Source organism: Cicer arietinum, chromosome 1, assembly GCF_000331145.2.
Source record: "Cicer arietinum cultivar CDC Frontier isolate Library 1 chromosome 1, Cicar.CDCFrontier_v2.0, whole genome shotgun sequence".
Taxonomy (NCBI): domain Eukaryota; kingdom Viridiplantae; phylum Streptophyta; class Magnoliopsida; order Fabales; family Fabaceae; genus Cicer; species Cicer arietinum.
Window position 1 is genome coordinate 41,928,265 of NC_021160.2, and position 17,254 is coordinate 41,945,518.

The window sequence follows — 17,254 nt, forward strand, 5'->3', positions numbered from 1 at the left end:
TAAAATAAATAGTAATAAAGTATAATAGTTTGGTTTTAATGTTGAGGGATCGATTTTGAATGACGTAAAATATATTGCATTCAATTAAAATGATACATGTTGAAATAGTCTTAGATTCTCAATCATTATAAAGAAAGAGATAAATTAATACTATATTTATTAACTCTAATTTGTCGTTACAAGATACAACTATAAAAAATACTCTAATTTTATATTTTAATCTTTTTTTTATACTTTTGTTACCCGACTATAAAAATAGTTAAAATCAAAGTATAATGTTTTATTAATTCAACCATTATAATTGTTGTTTAAAAAATATGATTTTAAAGTGAGAGTTTAAATATATTTAATTATTTATTTTATAAATATGTTATCAATATAAATAATTTTTACACAATTAATTAATTATTTTTACAGTTATAAAATGTATTAAAAATATAAAACTTTTTAAAGTGACGTTGCATTAATGCTTAAACTTTTTATTTAAATAACAAAATCAACTAATTAATGTACACGCAATTTTTTATTTTTTTCTTTCAAAAGGGGTTAAACGAAAAGGAGAGGAAAATATCAGTATATGGTCGGTGATACGGCCGAATCTGTTTCTTCTCCCACTGTAAACCCTAATTCCTAAATCCACAATTTATCCCAATTTTCTTCCCTCTTCTTCTTCGATTCTTTGCTCAGACTCATACACAGTTATACCACCCCTCTCTCTAGCTGAACGCTGTCGATGATTGTTCCCTGATTCCGGTTTCGAGTTCCCACTGCTCGCGTCGAAAATTCGTGTTGTTCTCATCGAATTCTTCACCGACGCTGAAACTGAACTTCAGTTTCGCTCTTTTGGTAAGGTAAAGGTTAATTTTCCATTCTTAATCGGTGCCCTTAGTTTAAACGGCTTTTGTTCGTGTAATCTTATGCTTGTTGAGTTGTTTTTCTTTTAATTTTGAATTTCGATATATGAACCTTGTTTGCGTTCACTTTTCATTAATGGTTTTTTTTACTCCTTTTTAGTATTACAAATTGCTATGGACTTGATTTTATTTTAATTTTTTCGATGCTAGTTAATTTAATAGTGGCATATGGAGTCATACTTCTAGAGACATTTGATTTAGGTTATTTAGGATGATAAATTGTTGGTGCTTAAATGAATTTCCTTGTTGTACTGTATACATATTCATATCAGTGAATGATAGTGTTATAAGAGAATGTGATATCTGTGCCCACTTAGTTGGAACAGAATTGGCCGATTTAGGATTCGTTGACTTGTTAAGTAACAAGTTTTAGCCATTCAAAAGAGTTTATTTGGAGTTATTATATAATCACATTCACAAGTGTTTGGATCAATGTTTTCAGTTGTGGATTGTGGAAAATAGTTTTTTTTTTCTTTTCGAATTCCGGTATGCAATGGTGCTATAGCACCACAATTTGACAATATTTTGTACCTAAATAATGTATCGCAGAAAATAACGATTTGTTAAATTCTGCTACGCTATAGCAACTATTTAAGAACATTGGTTTGGACGAATTAATGAAAATATATTATTGGTTTGGAAGAATTAATGAAAAAGATTATGATATGTCAACTAGCGGTGTTAAACTTATTTTCATAAGCATCCCAAAATAGTTTAAAAAAATAACTTAAATGCTATGTTGAATTCCATAAACTCTTGGATGGTGGAAATAACTTTTTAAAGCTTTTATAGGATAAATGCTTATTAAATAAGTGCATAATTTAGCTGTTTCTTTTTCTTAACACCTAGTGCACAGTCAATTGTTTATATCAGATTAAGCAAAGAACAAATGACCTTGTTAACATCATTTGGGATTATGTTATTTATCTTGCACATTTGTGATTAGTGTATTAATTATTTGTTTCTCATTAGTGTATATTTATTGGACAGGGAACACTTGAATATTAGAGTTTTGATCATTACACTGTGAAATTTGTATACAAATACATCAAAACAAAGTTTAATCAGCTTTCGACCTCATGGCTGGATTATTGCTTGGTGATGTCTCTCATCAAGGAGCACATCAAGTTGGTTCTCAAAGATACTCAGAAGAGAAGCCAGAGGACGGATCAAGATGGTATTTTTCTAGGAAGGAGATTGAAGAAAATTCACCATCCAAAGGAGATGGCATAGATTTGAAGAAAGAAACTTACCTACGCAAATCATACTGTACATTTCTGCAAGATCTGGGCATGAGACTTAAAGTGTGAGTCTTTTTCGGTATCCTTAGATAACTATCTTAACTGCAATATTCCCCTTGTATTTTATTTCCATTCTAAGACACATTTATCATTGGAAGGATCCTTCATTTATTTTTGTTCAATTGAAATTAATGTACCTTTGTCAGAAAATTATTTTTAAAAACGTACACAAGGTAAGGTTGTTTTATATGTGATTTGTTTCTTTGTTTGAGTTCATTCATTAGGATTATCATAAGCACTTAACGTGTTTATACATATACATTATATTGATAGAGATTTAGGGAAAATTAGTTTGTCTCTTATCATATTAAAATTATTCATAAATTAGATGAAGTTACTTAGCTTTATTTATCCTGGTGTTGATACTGATTTCATTCTGATGCAGACCTCAAGTAACTATTGCAACCGCAATAATCTTTTGTCATAGATTCTTTCTTCGGCAGTCACATGCAAAGAATGACAGGAGGGTGAGTCTGTATTTTACTATGATAGTAAACACACTTTATTTTGGTAATTGGTTCTCTGTTTGAAGTGTGAATAAATTTTATGCAAATCCATTTTTTGGCTGGGTAATTAATATAGATTATTGGGTATTATATTTTATTTATGCGGAATGTTGTGGTTAATCAAGATTTACTACATGAGGTGTACCCAACTGTTCATAAAAAGATGGACTGACAATGGCAATTAAAAACAGGGTACGAGATTGTGGACATCATTGTTTTCTTGGAAGTTGTTAAACTTAAAACAAATGTTATTGTTGAAGATTAGTTTATTTACTTTGTGCTATACTTATTGTAGTGGTTATATTTCTAGCATGTTACTGAAAAACTGGCACACTATTTTAATCTATTAAGCACAGATATAGACAAGAACACCAGACACTACAGGAACGTAGACACTGGCACCCTGCTATTGTCCAAAATATAGGATACCGAGACACACACATACACACATTTTTAAAAGATAAAAAGGAGGTGAAATTTGGTGATTCACATAATCAAAATATAAATATCCAGTAAGGTGTCAGATCCAGTTGGATCCGTGTCCGAAGAAAAAAATTAATATTTAATTGAACACTGACACTTGTAATATGTGTGTCGGTGTCTGACACATCACACATGTAAACATGGGACACATTTAAAACCAACAGTGTTGGTGCTTCACAGATCTTGATGCATTATAACTACACATTTAAGAAGCCATTGTAGATGATGTTTACTGCATATAGCCGTGACAAAGGTGCAAGATACTTCTAATTCATTCTGTTATTGTAGATGCCAGATAAGGGAAGGTTGCTTGAATAGCTTATCATGCTCAATGCTATGAAATAAAAACCATCTAGTTTCATTGGTCAACCGATTATAAAACTGATGAAATTATGTTAAAAACAATTGGTAACAGGAAAATTATATCAGTGTTAACCTGAATTTCAAAGGCAATGAACAAGATTGATCTTTAGTAGTTTTTCTGAATGGATTTAAATGTAAAGTGTATTTAGCTGGTTTTTAAATTTGGCCCCCTAGAGGATGAAAAAATACTAATAATATTAAAATGTTGGGAATGGTGTGTATTATCATGTAATATCACCCATGAGAGAATCCATTCCCTAAAATGTGATATTTATTATTGTCCTTATGAGTGAGAGGACTGTGAAAGGGAAGGGTGTATTGTATGTTACAATGATTGGTATACTATTGGCAACAAAGGTAGCCTATCTATTGGTAGTTTGTTGCCACCAGTTAAATGTAGAGGTTGTGGTAATCAGCTAGTTTTAAGGATGGTGTTTAGGTTGCTTTTGTACTGGTTTAGGACTTATTTGATCTTTATTGTATTGCAAATTTTTGGAAATTATCATAGTAAATGCATACTGCATTGTTTGCAGACATAAAATCACTGTCCTCTCCCACCTGCCGGGTCTAAATGAAGTTGTAAAAATTGTGATTGAAGTGTTTAATGCAATTGACTGATCATGTGCACACATCAAATCACAATGTGGTGCCCTTGATCAGTGTCGGATTTCAGTGAAAACTCAAGTTTTTGAGATCAGCCGTTAGCGAGCTTCATGAGTTAGGTTATTGCAGTTATCATTATTCCACTGATTGAATAGCAACATCATATTTTTCTGAAACTTCCATTATCTTGGATAATATGTAGGCACCAATAATTGGAGTGTGATTATTCTAGGTATCAAAACTACAGGCGTTCTATGGTAGTATGATTAATTTAATTTCGTTCTATGTATAATATGTAAAGACATTAATATTTATGCCTGACATAATATTTTGAGCGTCTTGGTGACTTAATATTTTGAGCATCTAGGGTGATCATGATTAGAAATTATTATCATGTTAAACCAATAAGATTGATGATTATTTGTTTATTTTTAGCTTGTACCTTCACAGTGTATAAAGAACTAATATGAATTCTTTTTGTCAAAAAAACAACTATTATGAATTCATTTCAACGAATTTCCTTATAATATTGTTATTGTTAGTTAAACATAACTGCATTTGAAGAATTGTCCTATGCCGGTCATCAGCCCACTTCTTACCTTGTCAATTGTTTGGGTTTCTGCTGTGCTGCTATTTAGAATTCTTTTAGTTTTATGCTTTTGTTATATTGTTTTGAACAAAAAATTCTATGGCTGATTCCTTGTTTTTGTTTGTATTGTATTCCTTTTTCATCATTTGGAGAACTTCTGGATCTACTGCCATCTTTATCCGTTTCCTATTTGTTTTAGCATTTATTTGAGTCAATGCACCTGAACTTCTGTGTGTGATATGCTTCTGAGTGCATAGCCATAAATTATTTGTGTTTTCACATGCTGCATGGCCAATAGTATGTAACATGAAATATTAATTTATAGACATGGTGATTGCTAATTACTTACATGTTTGGCAGACCATTGCAACAGTGTGCATGTTTCTTGCCGGCAAGGTTGAAGAAACTCCCCGCCCATTGAAAGATGTGATCCTGGTTTCATATGAAATTATAAATAAGAAGGATCCGACAGCAGTTCAGAGAATCAAACAGAAGGTATAACACTTAATTTGTCCCAATGTCACAGTCAATATTATCCAGTAGTAAATATAGTAGTGCTGTAGCTTAGCAGAATTTTAACAAACTGTTATTGTTCCGCGATACACTATTTGGTACTTGTCAATTAGAGCGTATAGCACCTTACAGCTTAGCTGTATTTGAACAACAAACTGCAATTGACAACATTAGTCACAATCAAGAATAGGATGAAAGATAGAAAGAACAAGGATAATCTATGAATAGTAAATGCGATGAGGATTTGACTCCTCTAAAGTGAGTGGTTACTTTAAAGGTTGAAGTACAGAATTGAAACAGTTGCAATCAATGGTTTAGATTTGAACATCATAATTTGTTATCCATGTGCATGTAGTTATTACAATCTCAAGTGTTGTCTTTTCTATCAATGGTTATTATTGTACTTTGTACTTTATCATCCAAATTGCACCCCATCATTTTAGAGGAGACGAGTTCAAAATCTGAACATACAAGGAGAGAATTATACTCCCTTCACAAAGGATTCTTCTTTTCTCACACCAACTGTTTTATTTTTCTAAGCCTCCATTTTCTATCCTCATTCCCCCCATTTATCAAGTGACTATCCCTGCTAGCTGACTCCTCTATTTTATCTCATCTAACTGAATTATCGAATTGTTCCATTCCCTACTATCCTAAGACCACCCCCTTGAAAAACCATCTTCACTTCAACTTTCAAGGTGGAAATTGGGGATCCCTTTGTCTGTTTTTTTTGTTTGAAGAAAAAGGATTCCTGTTTGTCAGAATTACCACCGATCATCTCACTATGCTTCTCCCCTTGAGTCTAGACAAGGGATGGAATTTATGATTTCACCCTTAGGATGATGAAGTACCACTAGTGATGGGTTGTAACGAGGAATGGTTTCTGGTTTCTTCATTTGATTGATGAAGGATCTGGGAGTTCATATTTCTGACAAGTGAAATGCAAAGATACAATGAGATAAGCAAGGTCGGTTTTTGAGTTAGTGGATGGATTTGACAACACTGATATGGAGAGATTGATTTTGGGACAAACTGGTTTCGAAACTGGATTTGGGACCTTTTTTGGCTTGGAATGTGGTTTGGTTTTGAAACAATCTACATAACTGGTTAACAATTGGTTATGATAATTTTTTATTTAAAAAACTATCTGTCAACCACATTATCTTGACCAACCGATTTCTCTAACTGCTCTCTTCCCTGCTACTAACAACTCACCACGTTTTCTGTTATCAAGCAATCTCTATTCCCTGTGTTAAACTACCTGTTGATAATTTTTTTGCCATGCTGTAGTCTGATTTAGGTGCTGTGGTCGATATCATTATGTATATTTAACCACCATCTAACATCAATTACTGTAAATAGTTACGTTTCTGTCATGTAACTTGTCCCTGCTGCAAGGAGACTAGTGCAGGAGAAAAATGATTTGCAAGTTGTATCTGGATTGAGTTGCATCTGTGTTTGTTTAACCTACAGCGTATTTTTTTCTATAAAAAATTCTTTTTGAAGTTCTCATTATCTTGCTACCCATTGTAATATAATTTTTTCTCATGAAATGTTTTTTTTACTTTTGATAATGGCACAGGAAGTTTATCTGGACTGGGTTTTTTGTTTGTTTAAGTGAAAGTGAATTTCTTTCAAAATATTATTTTTTGAATTTTTATTTTCATCCTACGTCCTGTAATATAGATTTTCTCATGCAATTTTTTATATTTGTAAAAATGACACAGGAAGTGTATGAGCAGCAGAAGGAATTAATTTTACTTGCGGAGAGGGTTGTCCTTGCAACCCTAGCTTTTGATCTTAATGTGCACCATCCTTATAAACCTCTTGTTGAGGCAATAAAGAAATTTAAAGTTGCTCAAAATGCTCTAGCTCAAGTTGCTTGGAATTTCGTAAATGATGGGTATGATGATTATCCCATTTTTGTTATGGCCAAATGGCCTTTGAAATTTCTTTTCCTGAAATTAGGATGTGACGTGCAGACTACGGACGTCTCTTTGCTTGCAATTTAAGCCCCATCACATTGCGGCTGGAGCCATATTCCTCGCTGCCAAGTTTCTAAAGGTGAAGCTCCCATCAGATGGGGAGAAGGTCTGGTGGCAAGAGTTTGATGTCACCCCACGCCAATTGGAGGGTTGGTGTCTTTTTTTTCGATACTAGTGGTATAATAAAATGAGAAACAAAAATACCAACTCATCATCATTTCTCTTTCTGTCTTCTAATTCATGTTGCATATTTTCCCTCTTTTTGGAGTGCGGTGGTATCTTAGTATTCTACTATTGGAGTGGATTGGTTCAATCATGCTATAATTGAGTATCATAGTTATTGTTTATATTATTATTTTTTATTTCTTTGCAACATCAAATGTTTGCCTACTTTTTGCAGAAGTGAGTAATCAAATGCTCGAGCTATATGAACAAAATCGAATGCCGCCTGCCAACGACGCGGAAGGAACTACTGGAGGTGCGACTTCCAACCGGCCCACTGTAAAAGCTCCAACTAGTAACGATGATGCTGCAGCCGCAAACAGTAATTCTCAGACTGGAGGCGCAACTTCAAGACTTGAAACGTCAAAGCCTGCATCTTCTAAGACTGCGTTTGATTCATCTGTCGCTAATCAGGTTGGGCGCCCCATCTCTAATCTTGGTAGAAGTAGCGATTATGGGACTACAGAAATGAAACATAGGATGGAAGATGATCAACATCCTGAGCAGGAACCTCTTCCATATAAGGAAAACTTACAGCATGCTCAAGATGTGATGAGATCTCGATCTGAAAGTGCTGAAAAAGAGCAAGAAAACAACATTCTTAGAACTGAAACTAAAGAACACGGTGAATCGAAAGATAAACATAACAGCAGAAATCCAGATCACAGGGATGGTGTTGTTAGCCGACCTCCTCAGGAAGCCATTAAAAAAATTGATAGAGACAAGGTCAAGGCTGCATTAGAAAAACGAAGGAAAGCAGCTGGCTATATAACAAAAAAACCAGATTTCATGGATGATGATGATCTCATTGAGAGGGAACTGGAAGATGGAATAGAGTTGGCTCCTCAAAGTGAGAAGAGTAAGCAAGATAGAAGGCAAAGCTGGTCTAAGCTTTCAGATAGATCAGAGTATGAGAACATACATGGGAGACATCATCAAGATCATGCAGATGATCAACCACATGGCGTAAAGGGTCTGCCATCATACGAACCGGATCCAAGTGCAGTGGAAGAAGGAGAGGTGTCAGAGTTTGATGACATTAACATAGGGCTTCCGTCTCCTAAGTCAAGCAATCGCAAGAGAAAAGCAGGTAGCTCGCCTGAAAGAGTGGTGGAGGGGAAGCAGCGACATAATTATGGCCCTGGTTCTCACCATGGTAGCCGTTCAGATTTTGTTGAAGATCGGAGCAAGGCCAGCAGGCTAGGCCATACAGAGAGAGACAGCAAAAGGCATGCGCAGGAAAACCATGTTTGAACAATGCTTACCATGGCTGTGTGGATCAGTTATTATTTTGAAATATTATCTGGTTCTGCAACTGCTTCATTAGTGGTCCCAATTCTGCTATGGTGAAGCCTCCTTCGCTGTCAATGAATCTATCGGATGTGAGGAATTTTACTTGTTTTAAGGACTTACAAACAAATTCAATTTGGTTGGAAGGACTAATGTCATTTCCATAATTTATGGGCATTTGGGAAAAACTGTATCATAAAAGGTAAGTGTTATTATAATATATATTAGAGTGAGACTTGTAATGGAAGGTCCATTTTCCCACATGATCGTCCATGTTTTTGATGATTACCCCCATATGTGAAATAATTATAGTTACTATGATTAAAATTCTCGGCAGCTAAAAGGGAAGATTGTTAGTGTTCTGTACTATGGTTTAGTAGTTTGGAAATATTTGATTTAATAGCTTTGCTCAGAAAGTTGTTTAACATAATTGCATTTTTTATCACCTTATTTTACTACATTCACAAGAATAGTTTCCTTATTTTAAAATTAAACTAATTGGTCTATTTTTTTTTTACATTCGGTGTAGTTTTGGTCTTAAATTAAAATTTTAACCTATAAAGTAGTGATTTTTAATAAAAAATATGGTGACTCAGAACTCTAATTGTAAATTTTAAGAGAAATTATAACTTTTAAGGCAATAAGATCATTATTGTTAGACTAAAATTTACCATTTTTAGGATAATAGTTACGCTTATGGATCAAAATAGCAAAAGTGTTAAAATAAAGGAGCTCAAGTTAAATTTTTAAAATAAGAGAACATAACTAATTTTATGAATATGTTAAAATAGGAGGATAAAAAATGCAATTAAATCTAACTATTTAAAACTTCATAAGTTACCTGAGTGTGATGATCTTATATTTTTGTATGATTGTGATTATCGGTGATTTTATTTTAAGTTCTTAATGATGCTATGTGATAAACGACGAGAAAAAATTGAAATAAGAATCTTACGTGGCATTGTGTAATATTTTCAAATAATAATCATCAACTACACGAAGTAAAATTAGTTTGAACTTAATTAATCAAATCTCTTATTTCTAAGCACTCTTAATTTTTTTAAAAGTAATTTTGGTATCAAATAGCATTTTTTAGTTGAGAAATGTTGGATGACAAAATCCCGTCAATGTAATTGTTTAATTTTTATAATTAAATTATAGTTTTAAAAAATCAATACATATAGTTGATGAATTTAATGATTATTTAGTTTTCATAATTTGTGTAATGGGGTCAAATGGCTTTCCTTTTTTTTAAACCAAGGCATGAAGGAATCTAGAAAGAATGATCCCAACTAATGTGGTACCTTAAACCTAACTATTATGTTAATATATTCCAGAAAATATTTTTTCTAGTAGAGATATGAAATTTATAATTAAAAACACATATATAATATATATAATGTAAACGTATTAAATACATCAAAACAAACTTATACATCGTAAATTATTTTGAGTTTGATAAAATATAAAATTATATAAGTTAATTATGTTGGAATTTGCAATCTCTTCTAAAATAAAAAAAATAAAAAAAAATTGAATATTTGTTTTGTTCGTGGTTCAATCATAAGAGTTTTGTGTAAATTTATGGCGATAAATGGACTTAATATAGTGAGGATTTTACATTTCTTCATTGTAAATGGACTTATTTATAGTGAAAAATATTAGGAGCAATGTTAACAATAATGAGATTAGAAAAAGAGTGAAAAAAGAAAACTTAAAAGTGTAAGAGTTGATGTGAAATTGTGGAGGACATACCCATAATATTTTTTTTTGGACAAACTATTTAGAAATCTTATTTTTATACCTCAAATCTTTTTAAAATTCTGTAAATTTTTAGATCGATTAATTCAAATATATATTATTGCGTGTTTAAAATATTAGAAAATAAGAAGAGAGGTAAACCAACCATTTAACATCAGTCATTGAGCTATGCAAGCTATATATTTTAGGCCCAAAGTCGAAAGCCCTTTTTCAACTGTAAAGAGAATGAAATCCACTTTAGATGTTCTATCGTTGACAAAAAAAAAAAAGTTCAAAAGTTCTGTCAAAAAATATTTGTTAGCAATAATACGTCAAAAACAAGGTCACATTGTACAAACTAAAAATTCTAAGGTCTTCGTATAATAAGTTTTGTGATATTTTGTCATAAAAAAATAATTTAATTTGTATACATTATTTGTATAAAAAAAGTTTAATTTCTCGTAAAAAAAAGAGAGTTTAATTTATTATTAAAATTGTTCAACTATACATACATTATCTGCTGTGCATTTGATATTTTTTTCCCACGCTGCAGATAGTTTTGATTTGAGTCATATTCAATTAATTAAGCATTAATCTGAGTCATTGAATTCAATTGAATATAGTATTAACATTCTACCGAATGACGAATCTCTATGAAATAGATACTTTAGACAAAATAATCAAATGATTATATTGAAGTGATTAATAAATTTTAATTAATGAAGAATTTGAATTCAAATTATAGGTGAAATAATTCTTGATTATTACTTTTTAGTCGAATTATAAGTTATTAAAGTTTTATTTTTTTTAAAAAAATAAAATGGTTAAAACTAAAAAAATACTCTTGATAAAATGATGTTAATTTTGTTTCTTTATAAAATTTTAATTTCTTGAATAAATTTGAGTCTCATTTAGCCTTTTATGAGTTGTCATTAGTAAATTAGTGAACAATAAGGAATACCAAACCTCACAAAATCACAAGAGTTGGAGCTTAAAAGGCATTGTTATCACAAAATTGTTAAATAAAAATAAGTCATTCTTCTAACCTTTTTAATTTCCTCCTCTCCAACAAAGTCAAAATTTAGAGGAAAATTAATATGTCGTACGGTAAAATAATAACCACTCTAAATCACCCTTATCATAGATTTGAATTGTATTTGAGGTTGCCTTACAAACTATTATATTATTATAAATACAGTCTAAATTATGGTTGTAAAGAGACATCAATTTTGATAATAGTTAGATCATAATTTAAAATTTCAAATACCACGTGCTACACTATTATTGAGAAACTACACAAAGCAAACAGATAAATTGTTCAAAAGAAATCATCATTCATTTAAAATTATAGGAGTATGATATTCTTACGATATAATTTATCCTAGAATTGTGTCTATATAACAAAATTTTGTAAATGATACACAACAATGCATCTAATCTAAATCTTTACACATCCATCATGAAAAACATAGAGAAAAGTGTATCTTCTTTGGGTGATGAGGGTTTCTTATTAGAACTTGCATAACAAGAAATTAAGAAGAGATTCTCTTTAGTTTAATTTTAAACTGTGGTTATAGTTACAAATCTTTATATTTCAAGAAAATGTTATTGATATAATTTAAATTGCGAATACAATACCATCGTAGAAATTTCAAAATTACGGTTTTAGACCGCAATCTACAATCTCGCTCTTTATTAGTTCCTCCTTACACAAGCTTCTTCTTTATGATTCTTCCAAAAACTTTTTTTTTCCTTATTTTTTCTTTCTATGATTTGAGTATCATGAAAAGGGTTGGAACAATAAAAGTAGATGATAGCGTTTAGACAAAGGATTGAATGCCTGACTTGAATTTGCTAATAGTAAACTGATCCTGTAAATAAAAAGCATGACAAATCTTAGTGCAATGGATCTCTCATGTTGCATAGAGATACAAAAGAAGAGTTGTACTATGGAACAGAATAATATAATATTTTTTAATTGATAAAATGTTTGATTGGAAAAATAGAAAAAAAAGGTAAACCCGTAGTGATCTTATGCCTTAAAATCAAGTTGATTCACTTCCGTGCAACATCCACCACCACAACAACATGACCCTGTTTGGTCCTTAAACAACTTGGGCTCATAAAAGTTGATGTGAAAGGAAGACTCATGTGTCGGATCCCTGTTGGGTTGCGACATCTTAACCTTCTTATTAAGATTGAATAGTCTAAATTTTAAGTTTGATACTTTAGAATTTAAAAAAAAAGAATTTAAATTTTTTTTTAAAATTTGAAACATTTAATTTTAATTTTGATCGGATGACTAAAGTGCAGCTAATCTAATCTAAATCCGAATGTGTTACTTTATTGCACAATAGGATTTATTTTGTGTTTATTGAATTTTGCTTCATTCCTTTTACATTGTTTTGGTTTAGATTGTTAATCATTATATTCTTTTCAATTTCAATGATTAGAATGTATTCTCTCCATCTTACTATAACAATTGTATTTGGCTAATTTACACTGATGAAGAAAAGAGGATAAATGCAATAAAAAGAATATTTAATTTACCTCTTAATAAAACAAATATAGATTTAGTATACCTTTATTTCTATTGTCATATGTAAAGTGAAGAATATTAATTTAAATATTATGTAGAGGATATTAATTAGATGGTATAATTGAAAAAATGATTAATATTGTATTAAAACAATATTTATTTTAGAAAAATTATTTCTTTAATAATATCGTGACAGTTTTTATGAAATAGAGAGAATAATATCAAGTCTATGGATTGAGGTTAACTTCATCTATTTAACTAGTAGCTTTTATACTATTGGTGGTCATAAGAAATAGTAAAACATGTTGCTTGGTTTGAAAGCTTTATCTTAGTCACAAAAATTTATAAACTAATTTGGAATGTATATTGGCTTCCATTAAGACTCTCTTCTCTTATCAATCACCTTGATAATGAATTTGACATATAGTCACTTAGAAAGTGATCACACAACCTCTAAGTCAATAAATTTGATTGATGTTGTTAAAGGTGACTAAAATATTCAATTATCTCAACCATTTATGAATATCAAATACTTTATATTATTCAATTTTTGATTTGTCGAAGTTACGTTCGAGTCATCTCATCTCTATCAAATAATTTGATTTAGCTAGTTGTATTGACAACAAGTGAATTAAAATCTATAAAAGTCCCGATTCTATGATTCTACATTGGACTATAGTAAGAAAACAAACATTTTTTTAATCAATTCAAATAAATATTTTTATTAAAATTTGTTGAAAATTATATAAAAAAAAATTGTTAAACTATGTAACCTTATAATTTATAATAATATATATACAATTTCAAAAATTAAAAATAAAAATTTATTAATTTTTCTCAAACTTCCTCCATTAAAGACTCAATCTAATTGTCCTCCGATCGATCATCTTAAATTCACACATTCGAGATATCAGTGATCATCAATTAAAATTAAATATTTATATTTAAATTTAGTCTTTTAAATTATAAAATAAAAATAAAAATTACACTTTTTTAAATCATCTCATTAAAATCAAATGTCTTATTAAAATCAAACGATTATTGATATCTCCGTATGTGAATGGAGGATTCATTTTACAGCATGAAATCCAAATTGATCAAAGACTAAGGGTTTGATGAAACATAAGGAATTGGGTATCAAATCACAGTGTCAATTCAAATGATTCGGTCAAAAAAGAACATGTGATCATGCACTTGTGTTACATCGTGAACTAACCAAAAAGGTAATCTTGCCATTAAAAAAAAATTAAGGAAATCTATATATTTGCCTCCTAATTAAGTGTCATTTTGTCACTATTTGCCTCCTAATTAAGTGTCATTTTGTCACTATGTTAAGACACAATATTTTAATTTAAATATAAATCTAGATAGAGAAAAGCAATATTATTGTTACCTAATGTGGAACATTTTAGTAAGTGGGGAGTGGTGTCTCATGTCTAGCTTGTTAAATTGTGTGATGGGTATGGAAAGAACAACAAACAGAGGCACCTGATACTACTTACAGTCACGGATTAGATAATCTTCAATTCTATCTCAATTTTTGCTTTTTGTGGCAAATAGTCCGAGAAAGATGAAATTTGAGAGACAAGCTACATAATCTTATTCTCTAATAATTTTTTTTTCTTAAATCTTAAGTAAACAAATATATATAGATATAGTTAAATTGAATGTTTTGTAGTTGTGTATAAATTTGTAATAATATTTATTTTATATAAAAATTAATTTTTATTTAATTGATGTTGGTTAAATTAACTGATTTGAGTTCAAATTAATTTATGATCAAATATATTTTTGAAAAAACTAGTTTTTATGATTGAATAATTTGAATAAGAATTGCTTTTATGATTGAATCGATACTATGTAATGTAATGCATAGTTTTTTTTCTTCTTCTTTTTTCTGGTAGCATGTTACTGCATAGCTAAAAACAGTTTTTTGAATAAAAATTATTTATACCGTAAATATAAATAATTTATATTATCAATCAACCACAATTATCAAATTATTAAAAATTATTTAATTTTTACTATAACTACTTTTAAAATCATATTCATTAATTGCTATGATGTGTTTAGTACATAACAATTAAACATTTTTTATATTTAATTATTTTTAAATGAAATTTAAATTTTGAATTAATTTTATCTTGAAAATACTGATACCCAATAAAACTCTAAAAGAAAATAAACAGTTACCCATAATAATTTATGGTGAAATGAGATTTAATTATTCCAAACGTGATTTTAGAAAATACCAACTTTAAACCAAATAAAGATTTAGTTTACCAATTAAGTTGGCTTAGTTCTCCCACTTTGATGACGGCTGATACTAAGCTGGGAAAGTGGGAGACCAGGAATCTTGGCAGATAACAAGAGATTGTACGCAAATGTATACAATATATGCTTTTATATTTTTGAAAAAATGATTTTGAATTAGATACCCCTTTTATCAAATGTGGTAGAAAGTGTAATGGAAAAACAATTGCACAAATATCTTTGTAACTTTTATTCTTTGGAGAGCACTATAACCTAGGTAATAAGCAAATATGCTGACATTTTTTGTTGTGAATATGTGTTACTATTATATGTGGATAATGTAGTATGGTCTCGGACACCAAGACAAAGTTATTTTTAAGCGGCATCATAATTTATATTATTATAATAACATCAATAGTTTGGCTGTTGTGATAATGGGGGATTTTGAATCATAATTCGAAATTTTGTTAGGTGTATTAATATTATTAAATTATATCCTGAAGTAATCTCAATGTGCAACCATGGGTTTTGAATTTAGTGGCTGGTGGGGGTGGGAATTTTTTCAAATGCAACTTTAGGTGCAAGTGGGTACGTAATATTTGAATAGTATAGAACTTTGATTTTTACAGCCATATGAACTAAATCAACCTTATATATATAGTATCTCTAGATTTCTATTGTAAACAATTACTTGCCTTTTATTCTTATTCTACATATAATAAGGTAAAGAAATTTCAATAAAACTACAAAGTTATGAATTTAAATATTTTAAAATGTAATATTTTAATTAATAATTTTGATATTTTTTAGTTAAATTAGACCTAACGATGACAATTACTTACTTTAAATGTTTGTATAGTAATACTTTTTTTTGAAAATATTTGATTTTAGTACTTAAATTATTAACAATATAAGAAATTATAAAGACAAATTTCATAAAAATCAATTTTGTAAGGACTAAAATAAAAGAACAATGACAAAAACGAGTTAATTGACTCATAAACTTTCATTTTAGTAAGTTATTTATGAGGTTAAGTAAATTATGATAAATTGGATAAACTTTCAATTTCATTAGTAATTTATGAAATTAGGATTCTACATTACTTTGGACTTATAATACAAAATTTTGATTAATATCAGATTTAATTTACGTTGCTATTTAATATTAATTAATGGTTTTAAAATTTAAACTCATTTTTAGTGTTGTTTTGAAGAATAACTGTTATGAATCAAGATCAATTTGTTGTTTTTCAAAATTCAACTATGACATACTTTCTGACACTTATTATACTTTACTTATCTATCTAAAAATATCCATGCTTTATTATAGGAACGAAATATTGACTTATTTTTGTTTTATTGGTATTATATATATATATATATATATATCATACATATAATTTATTTAATTTAAATAAATTATTACGAGTTTGTAAGTCGTGTCTACCAAGACTCCACAAATTTACAGAGACTCTCAAGTTTAATAATCTTTATTATTACAAATGTTAGATAAAGTCTATGTTACTAAGAGGATTTTGCAACACTTGTAGCATTATTACTAAAATTTAACAAGCATTACGATTTTGTAACATTTACTATATTATTAATGACATTTACAAACTAATATTTTAGATTATTTGTAATACTTTTAAATTATTATTAATTTATGTAAAGTTAAAGAGATAAACACATTTAAATACAAATATTTAACTCAAAATAATTCAATATCTTTATTTCCAATGTAAAAAAGCATTTGTATTAACGTTTCGATTTTAATATTGTTTGATTTAAACAAATTGAATTTGATATCACAATTTGTATTACATCATTGTATTGAAATATTCTTTACGAAGAATTGAAAAAAATTAACAAACTCTCTAAGACAATTAGAATTCTAGTTTCTCCATTATAAAACAACTTATTGTCATAATGCAATATATATATATATATATA

The 17,254-nt window shown here is 29.4% G+C and overlaps 1 protein-coding gene across 3 annotated transcripts; it reads left to right on the forward strand.

Moving 5' to 3' along the window:
• Positions 1–532: 532 nt before the first annotated feature.
• Positions 533–9,131, forward strand: LOC101491717 (cyclin-T1-5-like). 3 transcript variants are annotated; one of them, XM_027335191.2, is made up of 7 exons: positions 533–851; positions 1,905–2,220; positions 2,601–2,682; positions 5,120–5,254; positions 7,000–7,175; positions 7,255–7,434; positions 7,658–7,797. In XM_027335191.2, the coding sequence occupies exons 2-6, from the start codon at positions 1,994–1,996 to the stop codon at positions 7,430–7,432; spliced, it is 798 nt and encodes a 265-aa protein (XP_027190992.1). In that variant the 5' UTR covers positions 533–851; positions 1,905–1,993; the 3' UTR covers positions 7,433–7,434; positions 7,658–7,797. The 3 variants fall into 3 exon arrangements, with proteins under 3 accessions (XP_027190992.1, XP_012567939.1, XP_012567940.1); XM_012712485.3 differs by having other exon boundaries at positions 535–851; positions 7,255–7,406; positions 7,658–9,131; XM_012712486.3 differs by having other exon boundaries at positions 535–846; positions 7,255–7,406; positions 7,658–9,131.
• Positions 9,132–17,254: the final 8,123 nt, after the last annotated feature.

Excerpts from the sequence above, each read along its gene's own strand:
- LOC101491717 (XM_012712485.3), top strand. The coding sequence starts at position 1,994 with ATGGCTGGATTATTGCTTGGTGATGTCTCTCATCAAGGAGCACATCAA. Across the intron at positions 2,221-2,600 it reads CTGGGCATGAGACTTAAAGT|ACCTCAAGTAACTATTGCAA; the intron begins GTGAGTCTTTTT and ends ATTCTGATGCAG. Across the intron at positions 5,255-6,999 it reads TTCAGAGAATCAAACAGAAG|GAAGTGTATGAGCAGCAGAA; the intron begins GTATAACACTTA and ends AAAATGACACAG.